The sequence below is a fragment of the Schistocerca piceifrons genome, chromosome 2, assembly GCF_021461385.2.
Source record: "Schistocerca piceifrons isolate TAMUIC-IGC-003096 chromosome 2, iqSchPice1.1, whole genome shotgun sequence".
In the NCBI taxonomy this organism is placed as follows: domain Eukaryota; kingdom Metazoa; phylum Arthropoda; class Insecta; order Orthoptera; family Acrididae; genus Schistocerca; species Schistocerca piceifrons.
Window position 1 is genome coordinate 1,105,233,741 of NC_060139.1, and position 24,600 is coordinate 1,105,258,340.

The window sequence follows — 24,600 nt, forward strand, 5'->3', positions numbered from 1 at the left end:
GGTCTTGTAGAGGCTCACTTTGTCCAAAGACAGATTCTCCTGTGCCTTTTCTTCTTAGTTTCATACCACTCCTCACATACCACTAATAGACCACAAAGAAGTGCCCCACCCATGACTCAGTACCACACAGGACTGATTGAAGTGGTGCAGTGGTTGGCATACTAAATGCAATTAGGAGGGCAGTGGTTCAAGTCTCCATCTGGTCATCCTTGCTTAGGTTCTCCACAGTTTCCCTAAATTGATTGCTGTAGAAAGCGCATGGCCGATTTCCTTCCCCATCCTTTTGTATTCTGAACTTGCGTTCTGGTTCTAATGACTGTGCAGTCGATAGGACATTAAACTGTAATCTTCTGTCCTTCCTTTCAGAGCAACTGAATTGTGTTCTCTGCCAGGGTTTCAGCTACCTCTCGTCGAGCACTGAACTGAGAAATATCCTCCCTACTATTCCCTCCATCACTCCCACAATAGAATTCTGCCCTACACAATATAGGTACTTGTCCATCCCTATTCCACCCCTGGTCACTAGCCCTTGCCGCATGGCCCGTTTCCCTGTAAAAGACTCAGGTGCACGATGTATCCCATATGTTTTCCCACTACCTCATATTCCAGTTCTTACCCAATCAAAGATAGGGCCACCTGTGAAAGCAGCCATGTGATTTACCAACTTACTGTAACTTCTGTGTTTTGTTTTATGCGGGCGTCAGCACTAACAAGCTGTCTGTCCACGAGAATGGCCACTGTCAAATTGTGGCCAAGAGACAGCTGGACCAACCAGTTGCTGAGTGAGCATGCTACACAACACAATGTGCTTCACCTCACGCCATCTGGATTCTTCTGAGCCACACCAGAACCCTTCCTGCAGCGCGTCTTTTGTTTTCATAGCCTCCCTGGCCTTGGCCTTTGATAGTTCCAGTTCTCTTCACCTTTGATAATCCCTGTCTTCCACCTGCATTTATTCCCTTTCCTGATCCAGTCCAGTCCCTCTCAATGCTTTCTACAACCCCTCCCCCTCAACCTATCCTTCCTTCTCCCATCTGTGCCCCATCTATACTCCCTCTATCCACTGAGCTGATACCACTATTCACTGCAGTCAGACCTTGGCACCACCTGGAGCTGACTGGGTCATGTGTGTCTGATATGTGCATATATGAATGTGTGTATTTTGCGCTAAACCTGAAGAAGGAATTTTTAGTAATTCGTGTTGTTTTCATTCTATCCCAGATTTTCTGTTACAATGTATGTTGTTTTATTTTGCTTTAACCAGATAAGTTCAATAAATTGCTTCTTTTACATTTTTGTTTTTAGATTTTGCAGAAATGATGAGAGCTCTAGGATACACAAGGCTTATATCTACAGAAAATTTTCGGAATCCCAATTTCCCACTTGTAGCTGAAATTTTAATATGGCTTGTTAAAAGATTTGATCCAGAAGCAGATGTACCATTGGAGTATAATACTGACACAGAAAGGGTTAAACTGATACGATTAGCTGCTCAGTTTATGGTGAGTTTTAAAGTAAAATTTCTTAACTTTTAATAATTGAAAAGCACCAGTTTGCTTTTGTTCTATAATATTACTTTTATTGTGTCTCGGTTTTTGGCTTACAAGACCTTCTTCAGACATTTACTTAGTATTGTTACCAAAGAAGTTACAATGTTTGCAAACAACATTGGAAGAGAAGTAACACACCTAGACTGAAGCAGAAACATACAGTAAGTAACATCTTTGACAGTGTGGTGGCAATGCAATGAAAAACTAAAAAATCGAACAGTAAATAAATAAAAATGGAGTAGACAGGAAAAACTTTAACACAAAATCGGAACAGCATGCCTACATAACAGGTTCTATCAATAAACAAAACTAATAAAATAAAATAAAATTAGTACTTGACAAGGCTACATCAGGAGGTATAAAACATGGAGAGTGATACACAAACCAATTAAAAGAAAAAACAATTATCAATGTAACTACAGAATACATAAGGAACTTAAGAAATATCAACAAGATAAACAGAAATAAATAAATGCAGGAAAATGGAGGTGTTTGAAGGAACATACAGTAAATGCAATCTTTGAGAGTGTGGTGGTACTGCATTCTAACATTAACATTACATTCAAAACAGTGGCTATGTAACAGTTTGCATTAAATAAATGAACAAAGTAAAATATGAACAATATTTGATGAGACAACTACAAAAGGTGTTAAACATGGACAGTAATACAAGTACCAGTTAAAAGAAAGCCTTAACTATTGAAACTACAGTCTATATGGAATACATAGACAACTTTGATAAAAAAAAATCACTTAATGAATGCAGGAAAATGGGAATATGTAGGAACAGACAGTGTGGGAAGTAATGAACAACAGAGTTGATTAAATAAACTGTAGGAGAGGGGAAGTGTTGAGCTGTGTCTGTTCATCTAGGATTAGATCTGGACTGTGAGCAAGATGCTTGTTAATTTTAAGGGCTTCCAGCAGGTTGAGTGTATGGCCTCTGTTTGCTAAGTGAAGTACATGGGGCACTGGCTCACTTGGTACATGCTCAGCAAATGCGGAGTCGGAATTCTGCAATCTCTTGCTGCGTTCATGTTCAGCCAGTCTAGTTGCTATGTCTCTGCCTGAGTGACTGATGTACAGTTTGTCATAATAAGAACAGGTGATTTTGTATACCCCACTGTTGGCTAATAACTGAATCTTATCTTTGCTATTAAAAACACACTGGGCTGTTGTGTTCTTAACATAGAAGAAAGCCTATACTTGCAGGCTTTCAGTGCTTTAGCAACAATCTGTGATACCTCACCTAGAAATGGTAGTGTACGCCATTTCTTGCAGACAGTGGATGGGGAAGCAGGTGGGGCATAGAGGAGGGGTATAATTTTCTGTTTTTGTTTCCTGTGCAAGATGTTGTCAATAAGAACCGGACTACAGTCATTGGCTGTGGCAATAAATTTCATTGTATCTAACTCTGCTTTCAAATCATTTCTGGACATGGGGATGGATATGAGACAGTGTACTATTGAGTGGAAAGCTGCATGTTTGTGAGCTATGGGGGTGTTGTGAGCAAGAAGGCATTACTGTGTCTGTAGTTGTAGTTTGTCTATAAATTTTGAAGTAATGGGATGTCAGTGGTGAGATATAAGAAGTTTATGGATTTGTTCAAAAAATGGTTCAAATGGCTCTGAGCACTATGCGACTTAACTTCTGAGGTCATCAGTCACCTAGAACTTAGAACTAATAAAACCTAACTAACCTAAGGACATCACACACATCCATGCCCGAGGCAGGATTCGAACCTGCGACTGTAGCAGTAGCTCGGTTCCAGACTGCAGCGCTTAGAACTGCACGGCCTATGGATTTGTTGCCAATCTCCATTATGAACTGAATATTTTTATGTTGACTGTTTAGGTTTTTCAAAAATGCATTGAGTTGTCTTGTAGTACCAGTCCACATACCCAGGACTTCATCTACGTATCTAACCCAGTATTTGATATTGGCACTCAAAGGTTCTGTTTTTAGAAAATTTTGTTCAGAATGGTCCATAAATATTTCAGCTAACAGTGGACTAAGAGGAGAACCCATAGCTAAGCCATCTAATTGTTTATAAAGAGTCCCTTGGAAATGGAAATAGTTTAGTGCCAAGCATGTCTGAGTGGCCAGTCTCAAGCCATTCAGTTCCACAGGACTGACATTAGACTTGTGCATCAGCTCTGTCGCATTATCAATGCATTCTATCACTGGTATGTTGGAAAACAAACTGCAGACATCAAAGGATACTAATTTATCACTGTGTGAGACAGATATACCTTTTAACTTATTTACTAGGTCCGCAGAGTTTGAAATACCATGCTTTGGTTTGAATGTAGTCTTGCCCTTAATTAGGACACCCAGTTTACTAGCTTACTAGCTAGTTTGTAAGGTGGAGCAGTGAATGATGATACAGCTGGATGAATAGGAACATCTAGTTATGCAGTTTAGGAAGCCTTTACATTCTAGGGAGGCACTGGGTTCATATTAGTTAATAGTTTTGCTTCAAACTCAGAGAATACGCTTTTGCATGAATTGATTGCATATTTAACATCCTCTTTGAATAATTTAGTAGGGTCTTTAGGAGGGACTTGGAAACCTGTGGTATTCAGGAAATCATTAACTTTATCAACATAATCACATTTGTTCAAAAGTACAATACCGTTGCCTTTATCTGATTTTGTGGCAATGATATCTTGGTGTTGTTATTTCTGTTTTAATGACTCGAGGGTGCGAAAGTCAATAGACCTTGGGATGTTACACATGAATTTGGTTTCATTCTTTAACTTTTTTTGTAATTAACTTTTACAACCTTTTTGGATGTTTTGTTTTACAGGCTTCAAAAGTCAATATAAAGTTAAACACCAAAAATCTTTACCAAGCTGATGGATACGCTGTACGGGAGCTCCTCAAAGCTACATCAGTTTTGTATGGTGCTCTACGTTTCAATATGAAAAATGTAGATGACGATGATGAAAGTGATCGAAGTACTGTATGTGACATCGTGGCAAAGGTTAGTGAGAGACATTTTGTTAACTATTGGTAGCTCAGTTCATGTCTTTCTAAGCTTCAAAACGTTGTTTCACAAAAGCAATTTGTTTTGTAACTGTCGTAATCCTGTAGTGTGAGTGCTTGTAATCATCAGTGTGCAATACAAATGCCTTTACAGAACCAGCCTAGAGATGTAGTCTCACAACCCAGACACACACTGTGCTTTGTGCATGACAGCCCCATATAAGTCCAGTGCACCAGGTCCTTAATGTGTTCTGTAGTTACGAGACTTTATACTGTTCTATATGTCGTTCACTGTTTTTGTGGATGTGTCGGTGTGGATGCAGAATAAAACTAGGTTAGTGTTTACTCGGTGATGAAGGTGGGATTCTACTCCACAGGTTTTCTTTCTTTGCTTCGATGTACAACCAACGTGTCTGTCAGTGGAAGGAGTTCTTCAATCCATTGTTAAACAAAACCGAGCTCTCACTGACCAACAGCAGGCTCCGTGTATCAAGTTCTACTGTCATTGACAGAACCCCTAACATTTCCTCCGTATGACGATTCTGCCGAAGAATGAGACACGTACGAAAAATGCCTTCAGCAACATTTCCAAGCTTTCAGGGTCGCCAATCTCAGTTTGTGTAAGGCTACGTTTTTGTCACGAATTTCTCCTCGTGTTTAACACCTTATATGTCAGCTATCTCCTCTTCGCGACCCTGACAGTCCCTCTTTTGATGAAATGTGTCAAATTCTCAATAATTATCATTGTGAGGGTGCTCGTGTTATTGCTGCTCGTGTCGAGTTCTACTGTATTGTCAGAAGCGGCCACAACAGTTGTACAGAGCTCGGGCAACAGAACTTTGTGGGTTTAGCCGTTGCTGCCAGTTTCTTACTGAGGCCCAAAGGGGCTCGTATACCGATTCAGTGGCTCGAATTGCTGTAGTACGCCCGGGTGCCGATAAGGAAGCTTGTGAATGTGCTTCGCAGTGTGAAAATTCTTATCTCACAGATGCTCTGAAGATTTCTCTGTCTTTTGAAGTATCTTGCACAACAGGAAATCAGATAGAAGCACGGTGTGAATTAGCTGCCACTGTTTCCATTCACCATCATCGGTTAGCACACAGGGAGGCAGACAGTGTCGTGAGCTGCAAACGTGCAGTCAGCATTACAACAGTGTCCGTGTGCTCCTCCTCTGTCATGACACTGTCGTCTGTATGACACGAGTGGCCCACATTTCCCAAGTGTTGGATGACGTGCAACCAACAGAAAGGGACATACTGCATCTCTCTCTCTCTCTCTCTCTCTCTCTCTGTGTGTGTGTGTGTGTGTGTGTGTGTGTGTGTGTGTGTGTGTGTGTGTGTGTGTGTGCGCGCGCGCGCAACTCTCAGTCTCTTTCATCAGACGTGAACATGTATGTGAATAGTATTTCTCAAGTGATGGTAGCCCAAACTGAACTGTGTTTGATGACAAGATGTTAAAAGTGCAAGTAAACTCCTTCATCAGGTGCGACCTGAGACTGGACCTGGTCCAGTATTTATGTCTGTGACCTTCCCCCTCCACCAGCAGTTCTAGGCATTCCCTCTGTGGTCTGCACCCTCTCTTTGTGATCTTCTGGAACACTGCTGTTTTGTTTCCAGTTTGCTGTGGTTCTGAATGTTCCCTCTGCAGTCCATGCCCATTAGACCCACTCCAGGACGTTCCATCTTCAGACCGCTGCACCTGCCACTCTGTGTGGTAATTCTTTTCCGTATCCGTGCCTTCCGTTCTTCTATTCGTCGAGTGCTGCAGCTGTCCCCGTTACTCCTTTAACAATTACAGTGCAGGATCTCAGGCTCTACCTAGCTGGTACCCCATTTCACGGTTTGTGAGACTGTCAGTGACTCTTATGTCAGTCGATTCCCTTATAACACTGTGGTGTCTGTGCTAGAATCTTAGTTTCCTCATAATTCGTGGCATGATATAGTTCTAGACAGTGTTCGGCAATGACTGACTTGTGTCACTTGTCTTAATCGGGTGTGCCTCTGATGTTCTTTGCACCTGATATCTACTGTTCTTGCTGTCTGGCCAATGTAGGACATACACGTTCACAAGGTCCTCGGTTTTGGTCACCCCAGGTCATATTTAACACTCCCGACGACTCCCCTAATCTTGCTAGATGGAGAGAAAACCTGTTTGATATTGTGTTTGCATAGGATCCTACTGATTCTGGCAGAAATAGAACCAGCATAGGGCAGATATGCCACCTTCTTTGCTTCATCTTGCTCTGCTTCTGGAATCTGTGGTGTAGTGGCTGGTTGGAGTGCCCTCTCAATTTGTTTGGATGTGTATCCATTTTTGCAGAACACAGTTTTAAGATACCATGTTTCTGTCAGTAGACTCTCTTGGTCTGACAAGGCACATGCTCTGTGGACCAATGACTTAAGTACCCAATTCTTCTGCACAAGGTGGTGACAGCTGCTGGCCTGCAGATATAAATCAGTGTGAGTGTGGGTTTTCGATACACGCTGTCACCAGTTGATCCATCTGCTTTCCTTTTGACTAGTACATCCAGAAATGGCAGCTGGTCGTTCTTCTCCAGTTCTATGGTGAACAAGATCTTTGGACTGGTGAGGAGTGTTAAAGATGACTTGGGGTTACCAAAACCAAGGATTTATATTATACCTTGTCAATGTGGCATGTGCTACATTGGTCAGATGACAAGAACAGTGGATATCAGGTGCAAAGAACATCGGAGGCACACTCGATTAAGACAGGTGACGAAGTCAGCCATTGCTGAACACTGTCTAGAACTAGAGCATGCCATGAATTATGAGGAAATTAAGATTCTAGCACAGACACCATAGTGTTATAAGGAAACTGATTGAGATAAAAGTGACTGACAATCTCATGAACCGCAATGTGGGGTACCCGCTAAGTAGAGCCGGGATCCTGCTCTGGAACTGTTAAAGGAGCAATGGGGACAACTGCAGCACTCCACAAATAGAGGAACGGAAGACATGGATATGGAAAACAATTACCAGACAGAGTGCCAGATGCAGAAGACCAAAAATGAAATGTCCAGAAATGGGTATGACAGGTGCAGATCGCAGAGCAAACATCCAGAACCGCTGCGGACTGAAAACAGAATGGCAACACTCCAGCAGATCGCAGTGAGTGGCAGCGTACTGCAGAGGGAATGCCTGGTACCTCAGACAGAATTCCAAATGCAGCAGACCGAAGGTGGAACACCCAGGAGCGGGTCTGGTGGATGCGGAGCACAGAGAGAGCACCCAGAATCACAGCGGACCAAAAACAGAACCACAAAGTTGCAGAAGATTGCAGCGAGTGGGCGCAGACTGCAGAAGAAACGCCTGCAACTTTTGGTGGAGGGGAAGTCCATATACATAAATATTGGACTAGGTCCACTCGAGAAGCAGTCTCAGGTCGCACCTGATGACGGTTATGAGCTATGTTACCGAAATATTGTGGAAGTACGATGCTGGTATCCGGCAGAACACCCAACAACCCAAGAAGTCATTAGATCGCTGGGAAAACCTGATGAGTTTATTATCTTTATTTTATAAATTCAGACACTTTTAACATTTGTCTACTCCATTATATTTCTCAATCTTTTACATAACAGGCAAGTTTCTTTCTGCACAACATTGGAGTAAGTCTCAAAATATTGAATATTCTGCTTCTATAGAACTTATCTTTCATACTTCTTTCCTCAAACACATATGTTCCCTTCTCCTGTCGGTACTACTCCTGTACAGAGATTATGCCCCTATATGTAGGAAATCCTCCCTGTACATCGACACAGATGTAGGTCCTCCTTCCTTTGTACACCTACCCTAGTGCCTACTATACTACGTATTAGAGCACAGCATCCTGTTTAAAATGCTTCTTTATCTTATCTCCAATTTCTAGGTATATCACATATACATCTTCTAAGTACTCATCTGCATTATTTTTGCCAGCAATTTTCATGATTAAATTACTTCTCTTAAGCTGAAATTACGTAGTAAGCAGGGCCGGTGCAAGCCCAAGTGCCGCCCCGTGCGGGCTGCTAAATTGCCGCCCGCCCCCATTTTTTTTACAAAACGTTTGTGGAATTTTATTTAAACAAAACTGTATGAGATGTCAGTAATCAATCACAATTTTTGTTTTTACTTTTCAGATCTACCTAGGCCAGTCTCAAGGCTTTTAATATGTGCTTACATCTAAACCGTCATGTTGACAGTTATGTTGAGCATAACGGTATAGGTGTAAACATAACTCAAAGCATTGAGAATTTGTGCCCGAAATCTATGTAGAGCTGGAAAATTGCGACTGATTGGTGACATTCACTACAGATTTGTACAAAACAGTCGCTGGACACGAGCTCAAAAATGGAGTCAAACCTGATTGAAGAAATCTTGGTAATTTTAATAAGCCTTGTGAATTTACAAAAATGTTCAAATGTATGTGAAATCTTATGGAACTTAATTGCTAAAGTCATCAGTCCCTAAGCTTACACACTACTTAACCTAAAACAGAAATGAGCTTCAAAGCTAGCAAGGAAACCCTTAGAAGCAATATTCTGTCTATGGATTTTCATTTTTAAAAGGTGTCAAAATTAACTTTTTGTTTTGTGCGGATGAGAAGGGTATTGTTGCTAAAAGACTATACTTTCTCAGGTTTTCATCAGAATCAAAGCGACCAGTAGTTTACTAAGATGAAACATGGATTCACACGCATTATGCAGTAAATAAATGTTGGTAAAGTGATAATGTGCATGTAGTATTGTCAAACAAAAGTGCCGGCTAGAGTTAAATTGGTGTTCATGCAGGTGGAGACAGGTGTTTCATGGCTCAAAAACCAAAACGTCCGACTATCACTCAGAAACGGATAGCAAAAATTTCCAAAATACGTCAAAACCCAACTTATGCCAGGCTTATTAGCAATGTCTTTATCCCTTGTAATTACTCGCAGCGTATTTACCCATTCAGAACACTTCTACCTATTGTAGGTGTTGGACATGTTTGACTGTAGTAGTGTTCAACCATTGTGTTCCATAATGCTGGAAGAATAAAACACTCAGAAACTGCCATTGAAGGGCTTAGCAAAATTGCTTCAGGCTTAACATGTAACCGCAGAATCGAACATTGGATTCAAATTTCCAAATTAGATCTTGTCTTCTGCAAAATTAGTTGTGAGTAAATGCACGGCGCGTAACAGGCTGGCAGTGCTCCACTCGTAAGAATACTGGTGTGTACGCCAGACTGCTTCCCCCTCTCTGTTTCTCTGGTGTAAACACGACGGTGCTGCCACAGTGGTGAGGAAGCGATTAGTCCTCCTCCCTCCCCTTGTTCAACAGGGGCAGCCAAGTTAGGTTTTCAGTCTGTTGCCTTCTACTCATCAATGTGACATAGCTAACTACCAAAAAAGGAATCATACTGCAGTGCACAATAAAACAAAAATACATGTGTTCACCACTTCCTCTACAATGTTCAAAACAAAATAATTTTATAGGACAGTGATGACATGTACTTGTTAGGAGGCCTTTGTTATAGTGAATGTATAATCCTAGAGAAATCCAAAAATTAGAAATTGAAACTGTAACAAAAAAAAGAATGTCTGAATGTGGAAAGAGGAAATGATGGAATCGGTACCCAAAAGAGGAAAGTAAGATAGGAAGTAAAAGATCAGGAATGTCGAGACTGAAGAAGGAAAGACAGTTTTAAAGACTTCCCTCCTATATTAAAAATTCCAACCATTTCCTAGATCATCTGAAATCTGTGCCTGTCCCACTCCCACCACACACCTTACTTGTCAACACTGATGCCATCTCTCACTATACCAGCATCCCTCACGTACATGGTCTGTCAGCTCGTGAACATTTCTTCAGTCAAAGCCCACAGATTCCAAGCCTATACATCCTTCTTGCTCACCTTAATCAATTTTATACTTACCAACAATTACTGCACATTTGAGGGACAGACATACAAATAGATCAGGGGTACAGCCATGGTAAACAGAAATCTCTTGCTCTGTGCCAACCTTTTCATGGGTTGCTTGGAGGGGTCTTTCCTGGGATCCATAAGGCCTCTGGTTTGTTTTAGACATTGATGACATCTGTGCCGTATGGATTCACACTAAGGGGGACCTGTTAAAATTCCTGGAATCTCTAAATACCTTCTCCAAAATTAATATCACATGGTCCTACTCTGAATCCTATGCCACTTTCCTTGATGTCGATCTCATCCTCACCAAAGGCCAGCTACACACTTCCGTCGAGATCAAACCTACTAACAAACAACAGGACATAAAATTTTGACAGTTGCCATCCTTTCCGTGTCAAACGTTGCCTCCCATACAGCCTTGGCATTCAAGGCAAACATGTTTGTTTGGGTGCAGACTTTTTACGGCAATACACCACCACTCTCACTTCGGCCTTCACTGGGTGTAATTATTCCAACAGCCTAGTTCAAGAGCAGGTTTCCCCTGGCCATCACATCCAATCCTGGTACTGCTGATGTCTCCACAAAACAACTTCGGAGCACATCACTTTTCACACAGTATTATCCTGGTCTTGAATGTATCAATCAGCTACATCAACAAGGCCACGACTTCCTTAAATCATGCCCTGAAATGAGATTCATTCTGAGATTTTGCCCACCATGCCTAGAATAGCTTTCTGTCATCCTCCCAATCTCCATAATATCCTTGTTAGATTGTATGCTCCTTCTGCAGCCATCTACTCCTACCCCTGTGACCATACCTGCTCAAGACATTCCCTACGAACCCTCCTACCACCTGCTGTTCCAGCCCTGTAACTGGCAAAACATATACTATCAAATGTGAAATGGCACATGTCATATACCAGCTTTTATGTAAGCACTGTTTGGCCTTTTACATCGGCATGACTATCACTCAGTCATCCGTCAGGATGAATGGGCATAGGCAACACACAATATCCTGTTGCAGAGCATGCTGTACAACATGACAGTCATGACATCAGTGCCTGTTTCACCACATGCGCCATTGGATTCTTCCTCCAGACACCAGTTTCTCAGAGCTTCACAGGTGGGAACTAGCAGTGAAACTTTTTCTTGGTTCTCGACACCTGCCTGGCCTTAATTTACATTAATTCCTTCCATCTCAGCATTTATTCAGAATAACTACTAATAACTACTCCTTTCTTCACTCCGTCTTTCATACATCTTTCATTTTCACGCGATGAGAAGGACAGACTGATTGTTGGAGACTGCATCGGGTGAGATTTGAAAATCTGAGCTGAAAAGTGGAGGACATAGTAGTATGCAGATGGAGGTTACTGCTTAAACATCATGCATGAGTTAATAATAGTGAAAAGCTAAGTGCTTTGTACATAACAGAAGTGAGAGAGGACGGGAAAAATAGATGGGTAAGACATGAAAGATGTAGAAAACTAGCACGGAGTGAAGCAAATAGTAGTTCACTCCATTTAATTTTCTATGTCTTTCATTGCCTTACCTGCCTATTTTTCAGTGCCCCCTCTCACCTCTATTACATACAATGTACTTAGCTTTTCACTCTTATGAACTCATGCATGACATTTAAACAGTAATATCTGTCAGCACATTACCCTGTCTTCTACCTTTTCTTTCCTTCTCACCCCATGCGGTATGTCTCCCATGGCCCGCAGTTTTGCGTGACTTCCCAAAATCTACCCCTTTTCCTAGGCCTTTCCAGTCCTTTTCCTTCAGCCCCCTCTTCCTTCCTCTTCAACCCTTCTGCCTGAAGGAGGAGCCACTGGCTCCGAAAGCTTGCCAATTACGACTGTCTTTTATGTGTGTTTCATGCTGCCTCAGCGTGAGTAGATTTTTTATCTATCCAGGTAAATTATCAGTAATTGATTATTTTTGCTGTTATCATAAAACTAACTATCCTTTAAGGCATAGCTGCAGATAGTGCAAAAGTATGTTTTGTAGGAATGGATAAAACAGGCATCCGGAGGCTGAATTTGTCCAGTGGTTCCAGGTGGTATGAATTGCAGTGTCATACATTTGCAAGAAGAATAGTTTATTCTAAATGAGTATGGAGTTTATATGTAGACTAGGAATGAAACAAAAAGAAGTTACTTTGACCAGATATTGGCTAGAAGCAATGCTCATACCATAGTTGTAGTTCTCTAATACCTATGTACCCCCTCTTACTTACTGTGACATAAATATTCCTTGCTGCCCTTGCAAGATCACACACATGGGAAAGAATCATAGAGGGGAGAGCACCTCCAACTTCTTGCAGCATGGTAAATAGCCTTCCAGTCAATTTGCCATCTAGATTAACAGTCAGCATAACTGTATATGAATGCGTTACGGCATTGTTGTTAGTTGATCATGATACAACTCTCTTGGCACGTCTAATTTCCATTGTTCCTTTCATATGCATTTCCTCACCAAATCCTGATTGGTCAGAGTTGACAACAAATTCCTTACTGAATGGTAGGATTAGTTTGTTTATCTCATATACAAATTTTCGGCAAATTCCACAGTTTGCTGTGCATTGTCAAGTTATGCTTTGTTTGAAATTTCGGTACCATATGTCTTCCAATTCTGTTTCACTGATTAAAGCTATGAAACCATCTTCTGCTTCTCTTGAAATCACTGTAATCTACATCAAATGCAATTTGATGTGCGTAACGTAGTAGTTTACTATCATGCACATTCTGTAAATTGTATCGAGCATTCTTGAAATGTACAAATGCCAGTTTTTGTGACAAGTGTGCCTAGTCCTCCATTGAATATCCATAGGTTTTTTTATGCATTACATGGTCATATTGCAGTGGACCTATCCGAAATCTGTTCATAATTTTGTTTTATTTTTTATTTTTTATTTTTTTTTTAATTTTTTTACTATGCTGCGGATGATCTTCCATGTACATAATTATGCTTAGTACCTGTTCCTTGGACAATGATTGTCCTTTACTACATGACGCCGGAGACATGATTTTAGTTCTCTGTCCAACATACAAATTGAACTACTTGGCTATACACATGTTACAATATCACTTTCACTTGTTAAGCATCTATTGTCACCATTGTACTCCTCATGTACATTGTCTGAACAGTTGAGCGTATACAAAAGCACACATTCCACTTACTCATCTTGCAGAAATGCTGATATTCCATCTGCCACGGGAGCGGAAAGACTTACCTTACCGGGATTGGAATGACTCCTTACCCTCTCCCTTAAAACCCACTTCCTTTTGTCTTTCCCTCTCCTTCCCTCTTTCCTGATGAGGCAACAGTTTGTTGCGAAAGCTTGAACTTTGTGTGTATGTATGTGTCTGTTTGTGTTTCTATCGACCTGCCAGCGCTTTTGTATGGTAAGTCACATCATCTTTGTTTTTAAATACATGATTATTTTCTTTGATATATTAGGTTCTAATTATGTACTGATTGTAGCAGATAGTCGCGTTTCTTCTTTTAATTTGTTTTCCTTTATTACCAGTGATCCAAGCAACATATGCTCTTGTTATCAGCGTTTAGAACAAGAGAACTTTTTTCTCACTGCTGATTGCAATTACTGTGATATTAATGATATTTTGTTACCGGAATCTAAAGGAATATCAACTTTTTCCCAAAAAATATCACCAACTACATTAGGTTTTACCCATTCCTGCTCCAGTTTGCTCTTGTTCTTTCTCTAGTAACCTCTGATAAGTATATATTGGCCATGTGAGTGCTACTACATTTTCTGTGTGAAGGCCTGCTTCCATTGTTATGTCTAGAGCCTGGCCCCTGCTCCAGAATGTGTTTTACTTCCTGATGACTGATGCAGAAAAGGCCTGTATGTCAGTCGATTTAACTGCTAGCCCACTCAGTACTGTGGAATGAAGACAGAAACGTTATAATGTGTTATAACTTCTGACTACTGGAGATCAGCTGCCCTGGTATGAGACAATAACCAAATAATTAATTAAATAAATTCTTTTGTCACTTTATGTCACTTTCCACAGGTTGTTTAGCAATTGTAAACAGTATTGACTGTTTTTAACCCTCATAATTAGCTAGAGCTTTATGATGTTCCTGTCATATATAATGTGCGCTAGAATGTTTGCTGGCAAACTGAAAAAAATTCTTTGATACTTTTACAAGTGTCAAACATGTTAATTCCGTGCATGGTGTCAATTGAGGCTGACACAGATGAAATTGAGTGACTAGAAAATTTTACAGTGACATTTTTCTTTATTTACTGATTTTAAACAAAATGGAGGGCTTGGGGGAGAAAGTAAGAACCTGAGCCAAGTGAGAACAAATTACAGACAGTTATTTACATTTACATCTAGTTGTTAAAAATGATTACGTGATTACTACCGTGTCTGTTTGCTGCTTATATTTTGTGAGTAATGATCTATCCCTACATGCTTTATTACATATCATCCATGGATTTGCCGGAAGTTTCAAAACATAATATAGTGAGTTCAATATTTTAAACATAGCTGCACAACAGCAACGGTTCCACATAATAAAATTATAAACAGCCGACCAGTTGCAATGGATAAAGAATTCTTTACCTAGGTTTCGATGAATATAAATTTGTCTTCTTCAGAAGGTGGCCTAAGGACAATGAACATCATAGCTTACATTAGAAAAGTGTGAAATTTAAGCCAAGAATAAATTTTAACACAAATTAGAGAGCCCTTGCATTACAGAAATATGATAACAACTAGTACTTACAATTTTACATTAGTAATGATTAATGTACCATCGCCGTTTTTACAAATGTCAGCATAGATCCATTTGACAAAAATGAAAAGTAGCCCTAGAATTAGGGTTTGTCACGTAAATATAAAATAGTACATGGATCTTGCGGAGCTCACAACCAACTGAGTGTAATCGGCGAGCATAGTTACTCTGAAACCAGGGCAGGTGGCACTCCTGGCGAGAAACATGTGCCAATTGGCGTACAAAGGCAACGTGTAAATTATCATTATTAATAACGTCCTTAGATAAAGTAACAATAAAAAAGGAAGGCAATTAACACTCCCGTTATAACAGTATGGGAGCATTGGTACAAATAATGTAGTTATACATCAAAAAAGCAGGTGGCGCTTACGCCGAGAAAATTACACCCAGTGGGACATACAGCCAAAATATAAAAATTACATAACTATATTAGTGAAGCCCACAAACGGTATATATGTCAGAACTTTAAAATTGACAATAATGGCTCTTGTCAAGAAAGAATTACGAACACTGGTACACAATACTGTTAATACACATTCGCAGGGAAACCAAAATTTTAGAGCTAGGCAAAATCACATTAGGGCCGATGTAGTAGCAAACATACATCGTGAGAAAACCACCATTACATAAGGGGCACTGAGCTTAAAGCATTGAAGGTGCATCATAGCTTCCTGAGGAAATAGACTACTAAGGTTACCAGCATTAATGTTATACCATAAACAGTACAGGTTTAAAGCCTTCAAAAAATTGTCTACAAGCAAGGTTAAACTGGTCGTTCAGTATATTACTGTCCTTGAGCTCAAGATGTTTGAAAATTTGTAACTCTTCCCACAGATCTAATCTACACCCTTTGACTTCTCTGTGTAGGATAACAGTGTCTTCTAAAGGTTTAGGCGTATGACTAGCTATCAGGAGGTGTTCAGCAAAAGTAGAGCTGTGTATATTCGCTCCTTTTTTACCTAATAGGTGTTCTTTATATCTTGTTTTCACAGCTCTGCCTGTTTGACCAATATAATATGAAGGACAGTTATTACAGGTTAGTTTGTAAACCCTTGAATTGGAAAACCAGTCGCCGGCAATCTCTACTGAATGTACAAGATTTCTCTTTAAATTGTTATCTGTAGAGAAGGAGACGTTACAGTTATATTTTTTCATTAGAAGACGTTTTATCCTATATGGTATATTACCCAAGACAGGAATAGAAATAAATTTTTTAGCTTCTTTGCTATCAGTGGGGAGGTTGATGCTCAAAGTTGAACAGTTTTGGGAAGTTTTCTTACTGAACAAGTAATCAATCATATTCTGATTGTACCCATTAATAACAGCAATCGCTTTGATGACATTCAATTCTTTTTGTTGATCGGCAGGTGATAAAGGAGTAGTTACCATACGGTGAACGGCAGAATGAAAAAATGCCAGTTTATGAGCTTTTGGATGAGTTGAGTCAGCAGGGATGACATTATCTGAATACGTTTCCTTACGGAAGATGTTGAAATTGAAGGAACTATTCTGTATAGAAATTGTTAAATCAAGAAAGTTAAATTCACCTTTTTCATTCTGAAGTTCTTTTGTGAAGGAAATCTTTTCATGTAGACCATTGAAAGTATTGGAGAGAAGCTCTAACTCATGATCAGTACCGTCAAAAGCAATGATAATGTCGTCAACATAACGTGCATAATAATGGATTTTGTGGCGTAATTCTGAACTTGAATTGAAGAACGTTATTTCCAGAGCGTTGATGAAAACATCTGCCAAAATACCAGCGAGGGGACTACCCATTGCTAAACCATCTGGTTGCACATACATTTTCCCATTGAACGTGAAATAATTGTATTTCAAAACAACTTTAAGCAAACTAATCAGTTCTGCAATCTGAATTTCACTTAGTTTTTTATGTTTTAGTAGATTCTTTTTTACAAGGGCTATGGTTACATCAACAGGGACATTTGTATAAAGACTGACAATGTCGAAGGAAACCAGTCTAGTGTCAGGTGTACATCTTACAGTTTGAATATTTTTGATCAATTCCTTGCTGTTTTTAACTGAAAAATTATTTTCAAATATGAAAGCATCTTTAATTTTAAAATGGAGGCGCCTAGCAAGTGTGTGATGTGGACTACCTATTCCATTCACTACAGAGCGAATCGGGTGATTTTGTTTGTGCAGTTTAAACTGACTTCTGAGCACAGGTGGTTTCGGGTTCATATCCCTTTCTTTTGGAAATTATTGAACAAGCTGACAGAACTAGCTAAAGTACGCTGGATTTCTTTTTGCAATTCCGTGGTTTGATCTACGGTAACCTCAGTGATGTCATTTTCCTCAAAAAACTTTACAGTCTTTTAAATATATTCATTTTTATGAGCCACGACAGCAGTGTTCCCTTTGTCACTCTTAGTGACTAAGGCATCGTGTTCTCTCAGTTTACGATTAATGCTTTTTACTATACTATATTCGCCCGACTGATCATTAGGAAGTAGTTTAATTTCTTTTTCTATTGCGTTATTACATTCGTAGGCACATTCGACTTGCTCTGTTTTCTCTAATTTCAGGGATTCCAAACCAATTTTAAGATCTACAATAAGATAACAGATAACTGGATCTTTATCAAGTTGAGCAGGCAAATTATATTTAAGGCCTTTACATAACAAGTCATTTTCAGCCTGTGTAAAAGTAATATTGGTTTTATTCAGTATTCTTTCGTAAAACTGATGTTTGACACTATTGTCTGCTATATTAACATTTTTACTTTTGCCCCTATTACTAAACTTCAACAACTTTCTTTCATGTCTGGCCTTAATTTCTTCTTTACGATTAAAGAGCCATTCATTAATACTATTCCACAGGTGGTCAATTTGGAAATTAAAAAGATCTTTAAAGGCTTTTGTTAAAAATAGGTGTATACAGTAAGCTTCACTATTAAGATCATATTTTTTCTTGTACAAATTTACTGTGCTATCAGAAATGACTAAACATACCAATTTCTTTTTAACAGAAGGCACTTTGTTACACTGTTTCAAGTTTAAGTACGCCTTCACATAATCAGGGGTAATGTCTTTATCTAGGCACTGTTGATTAAAGTCAATAGCCATACCTACTTTCACAATTTTTAATTTGATGTCCATGTACCTGGTTGCAGCTTTTGATACCTCGGCAGGCAGGAACTTCAATATTTTAAACATAGCTGCACAACAGCAACGGTTCCACGTAATAAAACAACAAGAAAACAATATATAAAGAACACCTCTTAGGTAAAAAAGGAGCGAATATACACAGCTCTACTTTTGCTGAACACTTCCTGATAGCTAGTCATACGCCTAAACTTTTAGAAGACACTGTTATCCTACACAGAGAAGTCAAAGGGTGTAGATTAGATCTGTGGGAAGAGTTACAAATTTTCAAACATCTTGAGCTCAAGGACGGTAATATACTGAACGACCAGTGGAACCTTGCTTGTAGACAATTTTTCGAAGGCTTTAAACCTGTACTGTTTATGGTATAACATTAATGCTGGTAACCTTAGTAGTTTATTTCCTTAGGAAGCTATGATGCACCTTCAATGCTTTAAGCTCACTACCCCTTATGTAATGGTGGTTTTCTCACGATGTATGTTTCCTACTACATCGGCCCTAATGTGATTTTGTCTAGCTCTAAAATTTTGGTTTCCCTGCGAATGTGTATTAACAGTATTGTGTACCAGTGTTCGTAATTCTTTCTTGACAAGAGCCGTTATTGTCAATTTTAAAGTTCTGACATATATACCGTTTGTGGGCTTCACTAATATAGTTATGTAATTTTTATATTTTGGCTGTATGTGCCACTGGGCGTAATTTTCTCGGCGTAAGCGCCACCTGCTTTTTTGATGTATAACTATATTATTTGTACCAATGCTCCCATACTGTTATAACGGGAGTGTTAATTGCCTTCCTTTTTTATTGTTACTTTATCTAAGGACGTTATTAATAATGATAATTTACACGTTGCCTTTGTACGCCAATTGGCACATGTTTCTTGCCAGGAGTGCCAGCTGCCCTGGTTTCAGAGTAACTACACTCGTCGATTACACTCAGTTGGTTGTGAGCTCTGCAAGATCCATGTACTATTTTATATTTACGTGACAAACCCTAATTCTAGGGCTATATTTCATTTTTGACAAATGGATCTATGCTGACATTTGTAAAAACGGCGATGGTACATTAATCCTTACTAATGTAAAATTGTAAGTACCAGTCGTCATTATCATATTTCTGTAATGCAAGAGCTCTCTAATTTGTGTTAAAATTTATTCTTGGCTTAAGTTTCATACTTTTCTAATGTAAGCTATGATGTTCATTGTCCTTAGGCCACCTTCTGAAGAAGACAAATTTATATACGTCGAAACCTAGGTAAAGAATTCTTTATCCATTGCAACTGGTTGGCTGTTTATAATTTAATTAATATAGGGAGTGTTAATTCACTAGGAAGATCTGAAATTCATAATACCAAACACAGGCTGCATTTTCACAGCAGCTTAAGTGAAATTATACAAGAAAGGCATCTCACTGGCTTCTGGTGATGGGAGCATCAAATCCTTCAGGTGAACTTGATAGTGTACAGTCCACACAATTTCATTCTTGCAAAATGAAAGGAGATCCCATTGATGATGAAGTGAGAACACAAGTTTGGGCTGGACTAACACGGAAGGAAGGCATTCCCCTCACATCCCCCGCAATCAATTATAATCACCGCAGCAAACCTAAATCTGGATGACCAGAAGGGAATTGGAACCTAACTCAAACTGAATATAAATTGAAACTTTCTGGCAGCTCAAAACTGTGTGCTGGGCCAAGACTCGAACTCAGGACCTCTGCCTTTCACGGGAAAGTGCTCTACCAACTTTATAAATTCACTGCTATAACCAGTACACCACCTTCCTTGCTCTCACTCTTCCAACGCACAAACACATTATATAAGCACCATCCTTGTTACTTAACGTTTCTTGTAGCCTTCCTCTCCTAAATTTTGGGACTACTATGACTAAACATAGCATAGTTAGAAACTTAGCATTTCTGAATCCATTTGTTGAAAACATTTACGAACCTCTATAGCAGAAGAACCAAACCATTTCAGCTATTTTGTATGTATGCCACCAATACATACTGGTATGCAATAAGCATAGGGGTGCATATATTAATATTGACCTCCCTGTCAGAATGCAGAAGTGCAATTTCAGTTAGATACAGGTATCTCACCATCTCTTATCAATGAGGATACTTGCATTCTAATGGATCTACTGAGAAAATGTCTATAGTGGGTAACCCAGTCCTCTCCTGTAGGCTAGTCGGACGATGTATGGTAACAACTATTCGTAAAATAGTTAGCCAGGGTTAATGCTGTGGTGTTACATACCACTCCAGGCAAGTGACATGTATCCATATATATTCTTACTGATGAATCATACCTACGAAAGAAAACAACAAAACAAGCTATCATAGAGGAGAGTGTGGTTTGATATTACATTTGCATACGGATAATACATGTCTTCAAGATAGGACAGCAGCTCAGTAACTTAGCGAAAGGAAGTACGAAATATGGAAGCCCCGAGCATTGCCAGCCTACTCTGGAAAAGTGGGAAGTCATCAGAGAATATATAACTCTGACAACAGTTATGATGTTTACTTAAACAAATTAAATTTCATTCCGATTCGTTCATCCTTCAGATAGACTTTTATGTGGATATTTTGCGTCAAACGTTACAATTTGACAGAGGATCAGTATTTTACATTGTCCTGAATTACTTTTACCTACAGTTAAACAAATTCCTTTCTCGGAAACCTGAATGTACATAACTACTTTCATTTATTGTTTCCATCATTGTATGACCATTTAACTGCAATTCTCCTATAATATAAATTTTAAGAATAATTTGAAATTATTTCAGTTAAATATGTGTATGTTTCATTTAATACCGAAGTAAAGATCTTGTTGATGTTTTAGGCAAATGAAATAAAAAAAGTTAGATCACTAGCTTCAGAGATAACTGCTAAAGGAGCGGCTCTTTATGACTTACTGGGAAAAGAAGTTGAGATGAGAGTAAGTAAGCATCTGATTTCTTTGTTAAGATACCACTCATATTTAAAGTTTCTTTGTTACAAAACCAATTATTTCACTATAAAATTCCAGCCTGTGGAAACTAACCAATTTCCACATCCAGAAATAAATAATTTATTTTTTTATTTAGCTGCTGTTGCACATTTGTAATTTTATTATCTGTGGTGCTCATTTTATCTATAGACCACTAAAATTACTGTGTGGCGGTCATCTATGTATATCTTCCAAACTAAGCTATAACTTTCTGGATAAATTATTTGATAAGTAATTTCTCTCTCTCTCTCTCTGGATAGTATTTTGTGTGTTCTTCACAGGAAGCGCGCAATAGTTGCATAGCAAAGCAGATGGAAATTGGGGAACTTGAAGAGGCTATGAAGAAAGCTGTTGAAACGTTAAAATCAGACATAAACAATATAAAACAGCTCATAGAAAACGTTTCAACAGGTGAGGCAAGTCTTGACTCCAAAATTGAAAAGAAACGGATTGAACTGGACAGAAACAGTAAACGATTGCAAACTCTGAGGAAAGTGAGGTGAGAGTGATACTATATAAATGTCTCTCAGATAGTTTTTTTTCCATGCTAGGGGAAATGGGAAATTTGTATGAGAAGCACAAATGTATAGACAGATTCATTAATTTATTAATTTCTTGATTTGTTCCTCTGTGGTACAATGTACTATTTATGAATGTTGTCAGTGATTGACAAAATGACTTCTGAAGTAATCTGCACACACTTGAAAGCTGTGCACATTAGCAGTGTGTTGTCATCCATGACAGTGCACTGCGGAAGAGCAATACTGTGAACTTCTGACAGAGGCTGCCATGGGCGAGTGCCTATTTAAATCCTCGCGTGCTACGATCACACTCAGTTATTATGTTAATATTACTTGCATACATTTGCGTTGTCTTATTGTGTTCATTGTATGTTATGGTAATTGCCATATATGCCACAGTCTAATAAAGTTTATTAACATTCCTGGTTTTGTTATGTGTCCAACTTACAACACAAGTGACAACGAGTGTTAGATTGTTCTCTGCTCAGTTTTTAGTCTTTGGTTGGGTATCCATTGCATCTACTATGTCTGATGATGCTACTGATGAGTTTGTACACTGGTAGGTTGATCAGTTGGGGGTTCTTACTATGGCATTACAGCATCTCAGTCACCAGTGCAACACACTGTAACCCAGGAATTGCAAACACTTGCCTCTTTTCTGACTAGTCCAGTTCTGTTTCAGTCTATGCTGCCTGCCGTATTTCTGGCTTGTGATGAGAGTCGAAGAATGGGAAGTCTACAAAAACTGTTGTGGTAGCATTTTCACGCATTTTTATTGACTGATGTTACCTTATGCCATGCTTTGTTTTTGTCTCAGTTATTGCTCTGCGTGTATCAACTCCTTTGCCAACTAGCCCCCACACAATAAGATGGGTCACATAGCTCCTGTTTGTAATGCAAAATTCCAACAGATGCTGATTTGGATGTTAATTATGTATTGGCAATTTCCGTTACAACCAATAAGATTTTTATTGATGTCCTGATTCATCAGAAGGTTTTGCACATGCAAGTTGACATGGATACAGCTGTGTCATTGTCAGCTTGCAAATGTACATAGACCTGCGTTTTCCCCCCTTTAGCACCAGTGTCACATACATTAGTCACTTGGAATAAGCGAAGCATTCTGATATTAGGTGGTTTCTCGGTCCCAGTACATATAAATCTGTGGTTCACCTGCTGACTTTCATGGTGGTGACCAGTTCATGTACCAAAAATCTGTTTCATTTTGACACCTTTAACCTTTTTGGATTTGCTATTTCTGATGACGTTTATCTCGTCTCTGATCAGGTGCCTTATACACAACTTCACTCTTTATACACTGAATTTTCCACTCTATTTTCTGCAGGCTTGGGTTGTGCCAATAATTTCAAAGCCAACATTGCCATGAAACCTACGGCCAGGTCCCTTTTCTTTTGGGCTCACCCAGTGCCGACGGCACTTGTTGACCGAGTCAGGGCAGAGCTCGACCGCCTCACGGCCTCTGGTGTCATCCAACCGATTGCATCCAGCAAATGGGCTACACCTTTGTCATTGTCAAGAAGCCATCGGAACGGTTATGGCTTTGTGATGATATCAGTGTTTCTGTCAATGCTCAGTGTATCACTGACACATATCCCTTGCCATGCCCAGACAAACGTTTTGCTAAGCTCACTAGTGGTCAGTATTTTTTCGAGATTGTATTCTCTGATGCATATTTGCAGCTTCCTGTTGATTCTGGCTCTCAATGGCTCTCGGTCATTAACATGCCTTTTGGCTTGTATCAATACTTGCGGTTACCATTTCACACGGCCAGTGCTCCAGCGATTTTTCAATTGTTTCTCGAGCAACTCACAACGTATATGCCTGGCTGTCTTTTCAGGTAGGATTGCTTCTTATCATCAGTTTCTGCTGGAAGCTTTATCGGTTGCACAACAATTATGTGCCTTGCTGCATAAGGGGACGTCTTCTCACTGGTCACAGGCATGTGAAATGGTATTTAGCAAAGTGAAGTCCACGTTACAATCTGCACCTTTGCTTGTAACCTACCAGCTGGGTCAACATTTAGTTTTAGCAACAGATGCATCCCAGCATGCGCAGGGGGCAGTGTTAGCTCATAAATATTCTGATGGCTTCGAGGAGCCTATTGCGTGTGCATTGAAGATGCTTAATTCACCCCAGACTAAATATTCATAAATAGAAAAAGAAGCCCTTGCCATTGTTTATACCTTAAAGAAGTTGCACGATTTCCTGTATAATGTAAAATTCAATCTCATCACGGGTCACAAGCCATTAGTTTCACCGTTTAACCCCTCAGCGTCATTGCTAGACAGAGCAGCGCATCACCTTCAGTGTCGGACACTGTTCCTCTTTCAGTGCAGCTATGAGGTTCACTTCTGCTCCATATCTAAACATGTGAATGCTGAAGTGCTCTCCTGTCTTCCGGCCAGTCCTGACCCAGTTTTTGATCAGGAGGAGTGATTGTGTTTCCACGTGGATGAATGCCCTCTACAAACTGTCAATGGTTTTCAAATCTCCAGCACTGGGGTCGCACTGGGTAGCGCTACTGGTCCAATGTTATGGAAAGTGGCACATTGCATACAACACGGCTGGCCTGAGGCGCCTCCATCACGGGCATACAATGCCCTCCTTAAATATCACGTGTTTTGACATAATTTCTCTGTTGTCGACGGTGTTCTACACTTCGATACGGACTATTCAACTGCTCGCTGAACGGTTCTCTCAGCTCTCTAATTGGAGATCCTGCAATTT

The 24,600-nt window shown here is 39.6% G+C and overlaps 1 protein-coding gene across 3 annotated transcripts in view; it reads left to right on the forward strand.

The window, feature by feature from the left end:
• LOC124776952 (clusterin-associated protein 1) overlaps nt 1-24,600 on the forward strand; it is a 136,477-nt gene that overhangs the window by 39,615 nt on the left and 72,262 nt on the right. For all 3 annotated transcript variants that reach the window (XM_047252181.1, XM_047252182.1, XM_047252184.1), the window contains exons 2-5: nt 1,306-1,502; nt 4,360-4,536; nt 21,185-21,280; nt 21,613-21,830. In XM_047252181.1, coding sequence (XP_047108137.1) covers nt 1,306-1,502; nt 4,360-4,536; nt 21,185-21,280; nt 21,613-21,830 — 688 coding nt within the window. The remainder of the gene's footprint in view (nt 1-1,305; nt 1,503-4,359; nt 4,537-21,184; nt 21,281-21,612; nt 21,831-24,600) is intronic.